The sequence below is a fragment of the Danio rerio genome, chromosome 8, assembly GCF_052040795.2.
Source record: "Danio rerio strain M-AB ecotype USA chromosome 8, GRCz13ab, whole genome shotgun sequence".
NCBI lineage: Eukaryota > Metazoa > Chordata > Actinopteri > Cypriniformes > Danionidae > Danio > Danio rerio.
Genome location: NC_141028.1, coordinates 39,635,941 through 39,651,048, shown reverse-complemented (window position 1 = coordinate 39,651,048; position 15,108 = coordinate 39,635,941). Strand labels below are relative to the sequence as shown.

The 15,108-nt window shown below is 41.7% G+C and overlaps 1 protein-coding gene across 1 annotated transcript; it reads right to left on the bottom strand.

The window, feature by feature from the left end:
* Positions 1-9,435: 9,435 nt before the first annotated feature.
* LOC147842758 (uncharacterized) lies at positions 9,436-13,764 on the bottom strand. Its single transcript, XM_087265104.1, has 2 exons — positions 13,581-13,764; positions 9,436-13,423 (listed from the first exon to the last, which is right to left on the bottom strand). The coding sequence occupies exon 2, from the start codon at positions 13,410-13,412 to the stop codon at positions 12,552-12,554; it is 861 nt and encodes a 286-aa protein (XP_087121230.1). The 5' UTR covers positions 13,413-13,423; positions 13,581-13,764; the 3' UTR covers positions 9,436-12,551.
* Between the last annotated feature and the right edge of the window lie 1,344 nt (positions 13,765-15,108).

The following is a 15,108-nucleotide window of genomic DNA, read 5'->3' as shown; positions in this document are numbered from 1 at the left end:
ATTACAAAGCAAATTAGAAAACAGTGTAACATTAAAAATATTCTTAAAAATCTACCTGTACAGGAACATCTAACAGTTGAGCTATTGCAGTATGCTAGGAAAAGAGGAACTACACTTTAATGAGTTCTGCCAAACCTATATAATAATCACATATGCACACAAGCACACCAGAGACCAGTCCTTCGCTTCTAGAGTTACATGGGCCCCTCAGTGTGTGGGTCTCCAAAAAACCCTTTCCAGACAGCTGCTAAAGATATTAGCTTTATTGTGTTACGACAGAGCCCCTTTTGTTCTGCACGTTAACATGTTTTTGACATTTATATTGGCAACTATGGACTGTCTGCAGTGTATTTTCAGAAAACCAAGAAGTGAAGTTTGCTGGAGGTGCAGTGCATATGAGCTTTTATCAAACACAATGCCATTTGACACAGACGACAGTTTAGTTGCAGTTTCGAAATCTCTGGCAGCACACTGAGAAACTGATAGTCTTTTGCGGTGCTTAGGTTCATATCTTAAAGGTAATATCGGGGTATCTGAAATTTTAATATTCTGGAACAAAGTTTGCTTGAAATAGTAAGGTAGGCATTCTTCAGAGTAAATCCTTACCAGAACAAAGGGGTGAATTCATAAAACAAGCGTGCCCCAACAAGTGATCCAAAAATGAAAATGATGTTATTAATTATTCACCTTCATGTTGTTCCAAACCTCTGAGACCTTTGTTAATCTTTGGAACACAAATTAACATATTTTAGATGAAATCTGAGAGTTCCTTTATCCTCCATAGACAGCAAGGTCCACAACTTATTCGAAATCCAGACAAATAAAATCCTCGAAATAGGCCATACGCCTTCAATGGTTTAATCAGAATAGCATCAAGCTATGATAATGCTTTTTGTATTCACTTCAATTCATCTTTATGTCTATAGCACTTTTACAATGTAGATTGTGTCAAAGCAGCTTGACATAGAAGTTGTAGTAGATTGAAACTGTGTCAGTTTAGTTTTCAGAGTTGATATTCAATTTAGTTCAGTTCGGTGAAAGAATCGTATGTCACTGGGGTTTTTTCAGGAATGCTCCCCACTCCTTTATGACCACCACAGAATCTGCTTAGGATACAGCCTGGTCCAAGATTATGGAGACCTCAGGATAATAAAAAAAACAGACTAACATAAGTGTAGATGCCATTCAAATTATAATTTTTTAGGGAAGTGTTCCCGGCTCCAGTTGCCCTAAATAATACAGACTAACAATCCTATAAAAGATTTGGACCTCAAAAGCATTTGTGTTTTGTGTATGCTAATGCGAAGAGTTGTGTCTTTAATCTAGTTTTAAACTGAAAAAGTGTGTCTGCTTCCTGAACTGTGCTGGGAAGGCTGTTCCAGAGTTTAGGTGACAGATATGAGTATAAGAGCTACCACCTAGAGTTGATACTCACAGTAGTTCAGTCTGACTCATTGACAACTGAAATCTTACAGTATTTCATGGGAATCATGTTCCTCAGTCTGATAATTGTATAGGATTATTTAAAATCACATAGTGTGAGCCAACCTTTAGTTTTAAGTAGAATATTTTAACCAAAGCGGAGTTCACAATGCACCATTTTAGCGCAGATTTTCTTTTTCCATCAGGTTTTGTGAAATCGTCAACAAAAGCATGGAATCAAAAACAAATCTGTACTTGTTCAAACCTCAACAAAGTGGTAATTATCAAAGACACTATAAAAGAGAATTGCCAAAATATTACTGATGCCTGTGAATTATTTAGCATGGTAAAAATCTGGAATTGTCGTTGACTCAAACCCATGCTGTGTGAATGAGGTTCTGACAGAAAACACTTATCAGCCATGACTAATAGCCAATGATAGAGCAGATTACAGGTCAGTGGAGAGTTCAGGGAGGATCTTGAGTAATCTTATCAATTCTTGCATGTGGTTCTGAGACAGAGTTGTCTGTGATTTGGTGTAGTCATGCATGTGTGTCTTCCTGTCACAGATTCATCATGCAACATCCACACAGCTGTAACTAAATGCTTCACTAGTTAGTCATTCAGTGTGGAACAGCAGCAATCTGATGATTATGAAAATCATAAAGTGGTAACTAGGCCCAACCCAGGATGAGCAACTTTGGTCCTGGTGTGGAGTTAAATACATGTTGCATAATAAAAACAAAATAGATTTTAATAAGAATTTCACCCAATGTGTTTATTTCTTTATTAAGATGTCCATGGTGATGTTTATATTCACCGTTTCATTTAGGGAAACTCCTGAGGTAAATAAGTCATATCTCTGAACTTTAATATTAAACCTAAATAAAATGCTGCGCTTTCCATCTCCAGTCGCAATGACTTCTAGGACTTCTAGAGCGAGTTCAGTGGTAAAGTCTGCATCGGTTTGTCCTTGATATCAAGAACACATCTGGGAAATCTCAAGCATCCTTCAATCTTGCGGTCTAGAGTATTGGAACAGAACCTTGGCAGCTGATCATGACGTTACATGAGAACACGAATACGCAAGACTACTGAAGAACTCATTTTGAGAAACAGCCATGGGCTGCATTCGAAACCGCATACTTCTCTACTATTAGGTATGGAAAAAGCAGTAGGCGAGCGATTGAGTATGTTTGAATCCCCGATGTTCAAAAAGAGTAGGCAAGAATTACCTTAATTACTTGCGAGATTCGGCTGTATACTCATTTTGCCTAGATATGTGCATAAAGAACAGAAGGAAACATAAAGAAAGAAGTACGTTTGAAACTTCAGTAATCATAAAAGGTTAGGTGAGAAATCCTCGGATTTCCTGAAGCCCTACTGCTTCAGCACAGACTCCGGAGTATTCTCAGATGGTTACTTAGCTATCCCAGGAGGCCACGGGACAGCATTCAGCACAGAGAAGAAGAAGCAGAAGTAGAGGATACGTCTTAATATTGAGGAAAAAACGGGACGCGGACGCTTTTAAACGCAAGTTATTGGAAAGCAAAGTAAGGCCCCCCTGAGTTAAATCGCATGTGTTGAGCTAATGTTCGTGTACAGTGAACTGTAGAGTTGACAATTATTAAATGTCTTGCATAAATATATGAGAAGTGTTGCAGATCAGCAAATGACAGCATTAAACATACACCCGAGTGAGTGATGTGTTTGTGATGATGTAGAATTCAGTGTTGTCGAAATACTAACGTTACATATAATATTGATAAATCATAATTCATTTGTTTTATCTGTTCATTTGTATAGGTGATAATGAGGAATTTATTTTCAAACACAAAATGACAGTTTGTAAAAATTACTTCTTTATTTTGTATGATCTGAAATATCCTCAGACTGGTGCCGTGTTCATTGAGGATGAAGTGTGACAGATTGATATATAAATGTATGTGCATATGAAAAACGAGATCAAAACTTGAAATGGGAAATCCTTAAAAGTTATTGAACTTTGAGAGTGGTTCAACACCTGCAAATCTGTGTGTTTTATACTGATCTGTGCTCGACATGTTTAGTCTGAGATGATTGGTGATCGATTTGGGATGCCTTGACTGAACACTAGGGGGAGAGCTCACGGTTTTTCTCCATTTGCGCATAAAGTCAGCAGTGGAGAAACATCGCAGAGTGTCTGGTATTTCTTAATAATTCTCTCCCCTGTTTCAGGGGTACAACATTTTGGAGGCACCGCTGGGATTTACTCTTCAGAGGGTGGTCGTCATTCACCTGGCAGACAACTTCTGATGCAGTACATTTCTTAAAACAACCCTTGTCATCAGTGGAGTGGAAAGAGTTCCTGCAGCAAAGGCAAGAAAGAGAGGAGGAGCCACAGGCCTGAGTCCACAGAGATCATCAGGTAAAACTGAAATGTTCTGTTACTCTCAAGTAAGCCGCTACTCAGTGAAAAGGTCCACTCTTAATGCTACAATGGAAACAGCAGTGCTCGAAGGAATGCAAGCTGAAGTCGAGGCCATGCTTAATTCATTGTCTAAAGAAAATCTTCTCAAAATCGGAGAATTCCTTAAAGTAGCCGACCCAGAGAAGGATGCATCTAGATATCGCATGTTTCTAATTGCACTAATTCTCCAACACCTTGAAAGCATCACGGAGCTAGAAGATGGTGGTATGTCTGAACTGTTAATATTGAGAGATCAAATTATCGAATTGACTACAGCCACTGAAAGTAAAACCGCATGCAAAAGCACCGAAAAGGAAATGTTACAAAGAGAGCTAGATGAACTAAAAGCTGTATTGAAACAAAACTGAGTTTGATGCAACAAATGGAAGAAGGGAACACAGAGCAAAGCGTCATTCAACCAAACGTACAAGCAGCCAAATCCACCCAACATTTAGTAAACATGGAAAACTCCAGTCCCCTGTGGAGAAAAGATTTTAAAATTTCTGGACAAATTGGCGACCCAGGTCAGAAAGACAAATGAACTTTTTCAAGTTTGGCACACCAAATAGAGGCTGGTTTGAGCCGAGGCTACCCAGAATGTGACATAGTGGATGCAGTTGTCCGAGCAATTTCCCCAGGCCTGCAGTTACGAAGCTATTTAGAAAGAAAGCCAAAATTGACTTTACAGAGAGACAGAAAAAAAGAGAACAGGTGTACAGCACACAACAGCAGTTCATGTAGTTCAGTCTAGTGAGGAAATTACTGATAAGAAGTACAATGCAGCTCAAAGTGGACAAAAATCAAATGCCAGTGTACTTACTGAACTAAAAGAACTGAGATCAGATGTTGCCTCACTAAAGACTCTCAGTGCGGAAATAGCTCAAATTCTGGAATCGTTACAGCCACCAGCCTTCACCCCACAGCAATATCCAGTGTCTGAGCAGAGAGACCCTGAAAGAGAAGTAGGTCAGTTTCAAAAGACACCATACTGGCAGTCAGCAGGCACTAACCAAAAAAAAGCAAATACTCAGTATCAGCCCCAGTATGTAGCGCGGCAGTTCTATATACCCCCTCCTCACTCACAACCCAAAAAGTGCTTTAATTGTCAACAGCAAAGAATAGAGGATCGTTGCATGCATTGTTTCAGATGCGGTAGTGGCGAGCACTTTCAAGCAGGATGTAGAATTCGTGGCATTAAGCCCTCGAGAGAGAGCCCTTTAAACGGGGAACGGTTATTCCCACGGGACAGGGAGTAACCAGATTCATTCACTAGTCCCCAACAATGTACTGCCAGCGAAAAATCAGTAACACAAATGAAGCAATGTTCACAATGTAAGGATGAAATAAATTGTTGTCAGATGTGCCAAGCTCAGCATATGGCTGAACACAAGCAGACTTGTACCAACTCACCCGAATCAATTTCAAACTCTTACCTGAATATGAGTATCACTGCCCCCTGTAGTGCCCGTACTGACCAGCATTCTGCTGTGACATCACTAGTTGGAAGGCAGTGTGTTGTCCAATGTTACCTGCATGGCCACAGAATTCAAGCGCTGTGGGACACTGGCTCCCAGGTTTGCGTCATTGATGAATTCTGGAAGTTAGAGTACTTACCAGAAGTTCCATTGAGGGATGTGTCTGACATACTCGATTCCTCAAATACTTTGAACCTTGTCGCGGCCAATGGTATTGATATACCCTACATTGGATATGCTGAAGTGTCTTTCAGATTAGCTTCGCAGACACCTCCCCATGCTGAACTGGTAATTCCCATACTCGTGGCAAGGGGTCAAAACCTCGCTCATCCTATCATAGGTTTCAATATAATCGAGCAAATACTGAACTCTATTGAACAAATCACCCCAAATTCGGCGAGTGACAGAATGCTCGAGAGCACTTTGAAAGCTGCATTTCCCAGTCTAAAGAGGGGCAAAGTCTAAACATTTATCAGAGTTATTAGTGCAGAGAGCTCATGTGAGTACACAGTAAAGACCGCAAAAGGTCATGTTAATGTCCCAAACCGTAGTACTGCACAGTTCTCGTGCAGAGTACACATGCAGCCAGTTAGAGAGTATAGCACACTCATTTTTGAACCAGGTGTGAATCCCTCCTGGTCAGATGGGCTTGAATTCTTAGAGAGTGTAGTCCTACTGAAAAGAGGAGCACCAACAAATGTCACAATTAAGGTATGCAATCACACTGAACATGATATCACTCTGAGGGGCCAGACTCCATTTGGTACAGTTCAGCTTGTGAAGAGTGTATTCCCTGCTAAATTGTTTGAGGTGCCAGCTAGGTCTACCACTGCTGAGGTACACCACATTCAATCAAGGGATCAATGTCACGAGAACATCAATGGTGATGTGTGGGACCCACCAGTGAATATCAGTCACCTGAGTGAAGTCCAGCAGGAAAGTCAAACAGCAAATGCTAACAGAAGAGTGTCATTCTTTTTCTAAATCTGATGATGACATTGGTTGTGTTCCAAACTTGAAACTGAGTATATCACGGAAAGATCAGGAACCAGTTGGTCGCACCTATATGTCTGTGCCCAAACCCCTGCATCGTGAAATTAAGGAATACTTGCATGATTTAATAGCCCAGGGTTGGATTGAAAAATCCAAATCCTCATACTCTTCTGCGATGGTGTGTGTGAGAAAGAAAGATGGTAGTCTCCGTTTATGTATTGATTATAGGGAGTTAAACAAAAAGACCCATCCAGACAGACAGCCAATTCCAAGGGTGCAAGATATCATGGACAGTCTGGGTGGTAATTTGTGGTTTTCTTCATTAAATCAGGGAAAAGCTTACCACCAGGGGTTCATGTGCAAGGAAAGCAAACATCTTACTGCTTTCGTGACACCCTGGGGCCTATATGAATGGGTACGTATTCCCTTTGGGTTGATGAATGCACCAGCAGCTTTCCAACGATGTATGGAAGAGTGCTTGGAAGGCCTGCGGGATGAAATCTGTCTTCCATACCTCGATGACACCTTGGTGTTTAGGAAGTCCTTTGACAATCATGTTCGAGATGTTAGGAAAGTGCTGCAGCGGCTCAGGGAGTCAGCATAAAATTGAAGCCAAGTAAGTGCGAGTTGTTTAAAGCTGAAGTCCGCTACCTGGGTAGAATAGTCTCGAAAGAAGGAAACAAAATTGAATCTGCTGATACCGAAGCCGTTAGGTCTTTAAAAGGTAAGCAACCTAGGAACGTAGGGGAGCTGAGGAGAATTCTTGTTTTACTTAGCTACTATAGGCAGTACATTAAAGATTTTTCGCGCATAGCCTGCCCTTTATATGATCTGTTGAAAAACGACCCAGATGATAGTACTCACCCAAAACGTAGCCGAAGACTCTTGAAGTCAAAATGCATGAAAACCAGCGTTCCATCGAGTAAGCCCATTACCTGTTCTGAACAGCATCAGCCTACTCTTGAGCAACTTGTTGATTGTCTGCTTAAACCACCGATACTAGCTTTCCCAGACTTTGCACTACCTTTCATACTCCATACCGACGCGTCAGCTCAAGGGCTAGGAGCGGTACTTTACCAACAACAAAACGCAAAACTACGCGTGATTGCTTATGGGTCTCGAACTTTATCTGCTGCTGAGAAAAACTACCACCTCCATTCTGGGAAGCTAGAATTCTTAGCGTTGAAATGGTCAATTCCCCAAAAATTCCGTGATTATTTATACTATGCTCCAACTTTTACCGTAACAGTGACAATAATCCCCTTACGTATGTTCTGTCAACTGCCAAACTAAGTACTACAGGGTGTAGGTGGGTGGCTGAATTGGCTGATTTCCACTTCACAATCAAATATCAGGCAGGTCGTGAAAATATTAATGCAGATACACTCTCCAGACTGCCCATTGATATTGGAACTTTGATCAATGAGTGCTCTGAGGAGTTGTCTTCGGATGTAATAGGTGCAACCATTCGGGCCGTCGAAGCACAAGAAGGACCCAACATCCCATGGTCAATCTCAACCGATTGTTCCTTTATCGAGACCTGTCCAATAGTTCCCACCATAACCCCAATATCAGCGAATGAAATGAAGCATGCTCAACAAAATGATCAAGTCATCAGTCCTGTATATGACTGCAAACTGTCAGGAACAAAACCGAAAGTCAAACAGCTGAAAGCCTATGGCTTAAAACAAAATGTTTGTTTTGTGAGTGGGAAAAACTTACGATTAATCAAGATGGTGTACTCTGTCGAACAACTTCCTTCCGCAAACAGTTGGTCCTGCCTGAAAAATATAAGAACAGTCATACGAGAGCTATAGGATGAAATGGGACATCAAAGGATAGACTGAACTGTCTCGCTTATTCGTGAACATTTCTTTTGGCCCCATATGCAGACAGACGTCGAATACTATTTCACAAAAACATGCAGATGCTTAAAGCAGAAGAAGCCCTGTCATGAGGCAAGAGCTCCTTTGACAAGTATTGTTACGACTCAGCCCTTTGAATTTATCTCTATTGACTTTCTTCATTTAGAGCGCTGCAGAGGAGGTTTTGAGTACATCCTGGTAGTGGTTGATCATTTTACCCGATTCGCCCAAGCCTATGCAACAACCTCAAAGTCAGGCAAAACAGCTGCAGACCGCATTTTTAATGACTTCGCTCTAAAATTTGGTTTCCCTTCCCGTATCCATCATGATCAGGGTGGCGAATTTCAGAATCAGTTGTTTGACCAGCTCCAAAAATATTGTGGCATCACCGGTTCGAGAACGACCCCGTACCACCCGCAAGGTAATGGCCAGGCCGAGCGCTTTAACTGGACACTCTTACAAATGTTAAGAACACTCACCGACAGTCAGAAATCCAACTGGAAAGACAACTTGAGCAAACTGGTGTATGCGTACAATTGTACCCGCTTAGAGGTCACAGTGTTCTCTCCTTTCTACTTGTTATATTCAATTCAATTCAATTCAGCTTTATTTGTATAGCGCTTTTACAATGTAGATTGTGTCAAAGCAGCTTCACATAAATGGTCATAGTAACTGGAACAGTGTGGTTCAGGTTTTAGTGTTTAAGTTCAGTTCAGTTCAGTTTAGCTCTGTTCAGTGTGATTTAATCATTACTGAGAGTTCAAACACTGAAGAGCAAATTCATCGATGCGTAGCTCTACCAATCCTGAACCATGCGAGGCAGTGGCGACAGCGGAGAGGGAAAAAAAACTTCACCTGATGGGAGTGAAGAAAAAAAACCTTGAGAGAACCAGACTCAGTTGGGCACGACCATTTTAATTTCTCCGCTGGCCAAAAGTCTTGTGCAGAACTTCATTCGCCGTGGTTTATGCTGGAAGATGGCCTCAATGAAGACTCGTCTGTCCCTGGAGCGTCGCTGGAATCAGACTCATGTTCTCCACTCCCCACGACCATCAGCGCAGCAGCAGCTCAGGATATGGCCTGGTCCCGGATATGGAATCCTTGGGATCATCACGTCGCTGGTCTTGGATCCAATCAGTGACTCCGCCTAATCTGGAAGACCTCGGGATGAGTATCCCCAGGTGAAAATAGAGAATAAAGAGAATAATTAGCGTAGCTGCTGTTCATAGTGTATATAAGCAAGATGTAGAAGCCAGTGTGGAACCTGCTAGGTGATGCACTGAGTGTATGCTTTACTAAACAGATAGGTCTTTAATCTAGTTTTGAACTGGGAGAGTGTGTCTGAGCCTCGGACATTACCAGGAAGGCTATTCCAGAGTGTAGGAGCCATGAAAGAGAAGGCTCGACCTCCTTTACTTGATTTTGCTATTCTAGGTACTACCAGAAGCCCTGAATTTTGAGATCTTAAGGAGCGAGTTGGTTCGTAGCGAGACAGAAGGTTGGTTAGATAAACAGGAGCTAGATTATTTAGAGCTTTATAGGTGAGAAGTAATATTTTAAATTCAATACGAAATTTAACAGGCAGCCAGTGTAAGGAGGATAAAATTGGGGTTATATGATCATATTTTCTAGACCTGGTCAGAACTCTGGCTGCTGCATTTTGTACTATTTGAAGTTTGTTAATAGAGGATGCTGGGCAGCCAGCAAATAGAGCATTACAGTAATCCAGTCTCGAAGTCATAAAAGCATGGACTAGCTTTTCTGCATCTGAGATGGATAGCATATTTCGGAATTTAGCGATATTTCTCAGATGAAAGAAGGCAGTTTTTGTGACATGGGATATATGGTTTTTAAAAGTTAGATTGCTGTCTAATATGACACCCAGATCTTTTATAGTAGAGCTAAAGCTAACTTTGTATCCCTCTAATTGTAAATTGAGTTGCGAGATCTGCTGTGTGCAAGATTTAGGCCCAATAAGTAATAATTCTGTTTTGTCTGAGTTTAAGAGAAGAAAATTGTTGGTCATCCAGTCTTTGATGTCTTTGATACACTCAGTTAGTTTAGAAAGTTCAGACGTCTCGTCAGGTTTAGTGGAAATATATAATTGAGTATCATCTGCATAGCAGTGAAAGCTGATCCCATGTCTTCTAATAATGTCTCCCATAGGTAGCATGTAAATTGTAAACAGTAAAGGGCCTAAAACTGATCCTTGAGGCACCCCATACTTTACTGGGCAGATTTGTGAAGGCTGTCCATTAAGATTTACAAACTGGTAGCGGTCAGTTAAGTATGACTTAAACCATTGTAGAGCCTGTCCCTGGACACCTGTAGACTTTAAACGATTTATGAGGATATTGTGGTCAATGGTATCAAATGCCGCACTAAGATCGAGTAAAACTAATAGCGAGACACACCCTCGGTCAGCAGCTAAGAGTAAATCGTTGGTTATTTTCACTAAGGCGGTTTCTGTACTGTGGTGAGCCCTGAAACCTGACTGAAACACTTCAAAAATATTGTTGGTCTGCAGATAAGAGCATAATTGAGTGGAAACAACTTTTTCTAGTATTTTAGACATAAATGGAAGATTTGAAATAGGCCTATAGTTAGCTAAGTTGTTGGTGTCTAGTTGCGGTTTCTTAATAATAGGCTTAATAACAGCTAGCTTGTAAGAGTTTGGAACATGGCCTATAGATAAAGAAGAGTTGATAATGTTAAGAAGAGGTTCTCCTATAGCAGGTAGCAGCTCTTTCAGTAATTTTGTTGGAATTGAGTCCAGCATACACGTAGCTGGTTTAGAGCTATTTATAATTTTATCTAGCTCTTCCTGTTCTATGATTTTGAAGCAGTGTAGGTTATTATTATGATTTAATGAAATATTTACAGGATTTGGAGTATAAGCCGGTGCAGAAAGTTTGGCATCTCCTATTTTCTGTCTAAAGCCTTCTATTTTATTACTGAAAAAATTCATGAAGTCATCACTACTAATTTGCGGTGGAGTAGTTTGTTCCAAGGATGACCGATTATTTGCTAATTTAGAGATGGTGTTAAATAAAAATCTAGGATTGTTATGATTATTTTCTATCAGTTTGCGCAGGTGCTCGGTCCTGGCAGATTTTAGAGCCCTCCTATAGCTGGACATACTGTCTTTGTACGCAATTCTAAAGACCTCTAAATTAGTTTTTTTCCATTTACGTTCCAGGGCGCGGGTTGCTGTTTTGAGCGCACGAGTATGACTATTATACCATGGTATAGTTTTAATCTCTCTAGCCTTTTTTAATTTGATGGGTGCCACAGTATTTAGTGTGCTAGTAAAGATGGCATCCATACTGCTGGTTACTACATCAAGATCATTTGAGTTTGCGGGTGCATTACGAAATAGAGAGAGATCAGGTAAGTTATTTATAAATTCATCTTTAGTTGACGGAACAATAGTTCTACTAGGGCGGAGTATTGGAGCGGGTTTGCTGATTTCAGGTAAACATAGCTTATATAGTAAGAGGTAGTGATCTGTAATATCATCACTTTGTGGTATAATGTCTACGTCAATAACCTCGATTCCATAAGACAGAATTAGATCTAATGTATGCTTTAAGCGATGGGTTGGACCCACAACGTTTTGCTTTATCCCAAGTGAGTGTATTAAATCCATAAACGCGAGCCCTAATGTATCATTAGCGTCATCTATGTGGATGTTAAAGTCACCTACAATTAGCATTTTATCAGTTTTGACTAGTAAGTCAGAAATAAAATCAGAAAATTCTTTTAGAAATTTGACATAGGGTCCTGGGGGTCTATATATGGTGATTAAAGCGAGAGATAACATAGGTTTTTGTATAGTATCTGGAAGCTGAACATTAAGCGATAATACTTCAAAGGAGCTAAACATAAGTCCGTTTCTCTGTTTAATATTAAGGAAATCACTAAAGATTGATGCAACTCCACCACCACGACCAGTTTGACGAGCCTCATGTTTATATAAGAATCCTGGAGGAGTTGCTTCATTTAAGCTAATATATTTTGTTTCAGCCAGGTTTCAGTGAGACAGAGTGCATTAAGATTGTTTTCTGTTATTATTTCATTAATGATAAGTGCTTTAGGTGCAAGTGACCTGATGTTTAGGAGACCAAGTTTTACGAAATTTGTATTTTCACTTTCTACTGGTTTTTCTGGTTTGATTCTTACTAGATTTTTCCTGGAGCACACAGTACGTTTATTTCTTAATCTAATAATACGAGGAACAGACACAGTCTCTATAGGATTCGCCAGATATGCGTTACTGATGTTTAAGTGGGGTGAACAAGAGTCTAGGTGGCTATAGTGTGAATTTTGTGAATTTTTACCTGCTAGTCAGATGGTGCGAAGTAGTCTGGAGATGTTGTCCGACAGGAGTTCAGCTCCGGCTCGACTGGGGTGCAGGCCGTCAGGACGGAAGAGCCTAGGACGCTCCCAGAAAAGATTCCAGTTATTAGCAAAGAGCAATTTCTGTTCTTTACACCATGTTATTAGCCATTCATTCAAAGCTAAAAGTCTACTGAACCTTTCATATCCTCGGCGGTAGGTAGGAAGCGGCCCAGAAACGATGATCTGCGTGGCGGGCGAGGTGCGTCGAACCGTCTCGATCAGGCTCCTGAAGTCCTTCTTCAGGATCTCCGACTGCCGGAGCCCGGTGTCGTTTGTCCCCACGTGGAGGACAACGGCACCAGGGCTCTCGGCAGCGCCCAGGATGGTTGGAATCTGTGTAGAAATATTTTTCACACGGGCACCAGGAAAGCAGAAAGTACGTACTTTATTACCTTTTGAGGAGGCGGCACGGACGTGACGAACAATCGAGTCACCGATGATGGCCACATCGGGACCCGACTCGCGGAGAGGGGAGAAGCGGTTCTCCGTGGAGATCTCGAACACAGGCGGAGACGTTCTGCCCCGGGATCTGGGAAGCACCTTGCGCGGCTGCACCCAGGCGCCGTGGTATCCGGGTGTTGGCGTGAACGACGCCTGGCTGAGCCGCGCCCCGGGTGCGCTGGGCCTGGACAGAGAAGGACGCGGGGTTGAGGTAGAGGGAATGATGTGGTTGTAATTTCCACGTACCTTAGGTGATGAGACGGCCTTAGCATTAGGTACGGCGAGAAGCCGTTCCCGTAGCCGCGACCGTCTTACCACCAGCGCGCAGATCTGGGACTCCACTTCTTCCAGCTCCAGCACCTCCATCGATGCTTCTCCTGCACACAAGGACAGAGACGGAAGCGACATTTTACGGGGTAAAGAGCAAAGCCAGTAAGTCAAAAGTGTATGGTTAAAGAGGTCGGTAGCTTTAGCTGACCAGTGGCGCTAGCAGGCTAAAGCTACAAACAACAGGCGGATGCTCGAGGGACAGACCGTTTTTAAAGCAGCTTTGTTTGTATAAATGTATTAAGGGTTTGGTCACCCTAAGTAGGAGAGACAAATACTTAGCGAATGAGGAAGAATTTAATGATTAAGATTTAAATTGCGAGTAAATAGCAAGTCCAAACTTCAAGCACACAGTGTGTGACCGAACGGAGACAGTGACGCCAGTGACGTCACTCGAGCATGCGTTATATGGAAGGTCTCTAAGACTGCCCGTGGACATGTTGTTCAGATTGAGTTCAGAAAAACCCTGACAGTATCTATGTAATAGTGTGACAACTAGGTAGTGAGCATCCAGCCTATGAAGTAAAGACGGAAAAGGGAAAGGGACGATCCAGAGTTCTACACCGAAACTTATTGATGCCTTGCGATCACTTACCTATTGAGACTGATCCGCATACGAAAATCAGGCCGAACCAAGAGAGAAAACATCCTCAACCCAGCTGTGTTGAATCTGACGAAGACAGTGAAGAGGAAGCTGAGCTCTATTATGTATCACCACAAGTACCTGCGACAAACCATGATGATGAGGTAAATAGTATTGAATCCCTACCTACAGAGCTTAATGAACATCAGCAAGAGAGCTTCGAACAAGTCCCTACTCAATTGCTATGTGTGGAGGATGATCAAGAACTGGAGAACGATTTACCTGTTGCTGGACCACTTTCATCTGCCGAAAGTAACCTAGAACAAGAGATTGACTTACCTGTTGATGAACACCTTCCTGTTCCCATGTCACCTACTGAAAGTGAATTGGAAAACCGAGATGGAACTTTGCAGACACTACCACAGAACTGACCGTATGTGGTTGCAAATGGACTGTTACAATGGTTGCCGCCCTGCCAACAATATATTTACCATTTGCCTTTTTTGTATGGAGAACAAACTTCTCCCTTACCAACTTTTGGAAAAGACAATTTACAGTTAAATGTGTATTCTACATTCTGATTTTGAGTGGAAAATGTCGATACGACATTTAATTTTGTAGGGGAGTGTGTGACAGATTGATATATAAATGTATGTGCATATGAAAAACGAGATCAGAACCTGAAATGGGAAATCCTTAAAAGTTATTGAACTTTTGAGAGTGGTTCAACACCTGCAGATCTGTGTGTTTTATACTGATCTGTGCTCGACATGTTTAGTCTGAGATGCTTGGTGATCGATTAGGGATGCCTTGACTGAACACTAGGGGGAGAGCTCGCAGTTTTTCTCTATTTGCGCATAAAGTCAGCAGTGGAGAAACATCGCAGAGTGTCTCGTATTTCTTAATAATTCTCTCCCCTGTTTCAGGGGTACAACAGAAGAAGTGCAGCAATTTGCTGGAGATGATGTAGTGCCGCGGACGAGACCCTGACAGATGTTGCTGTGGTCTCTTCATCTTCAGAATCGGTTTCTCAGGCATGGACAGCTTCATGTCTCAACTCCGTTTTTATCTGACTGCAGCAGTGATGATGTCACGATCGGGTCGTGCAGCTGGAACGAAGCTTCATGACTGCCAATCACTGCCAACAGATTT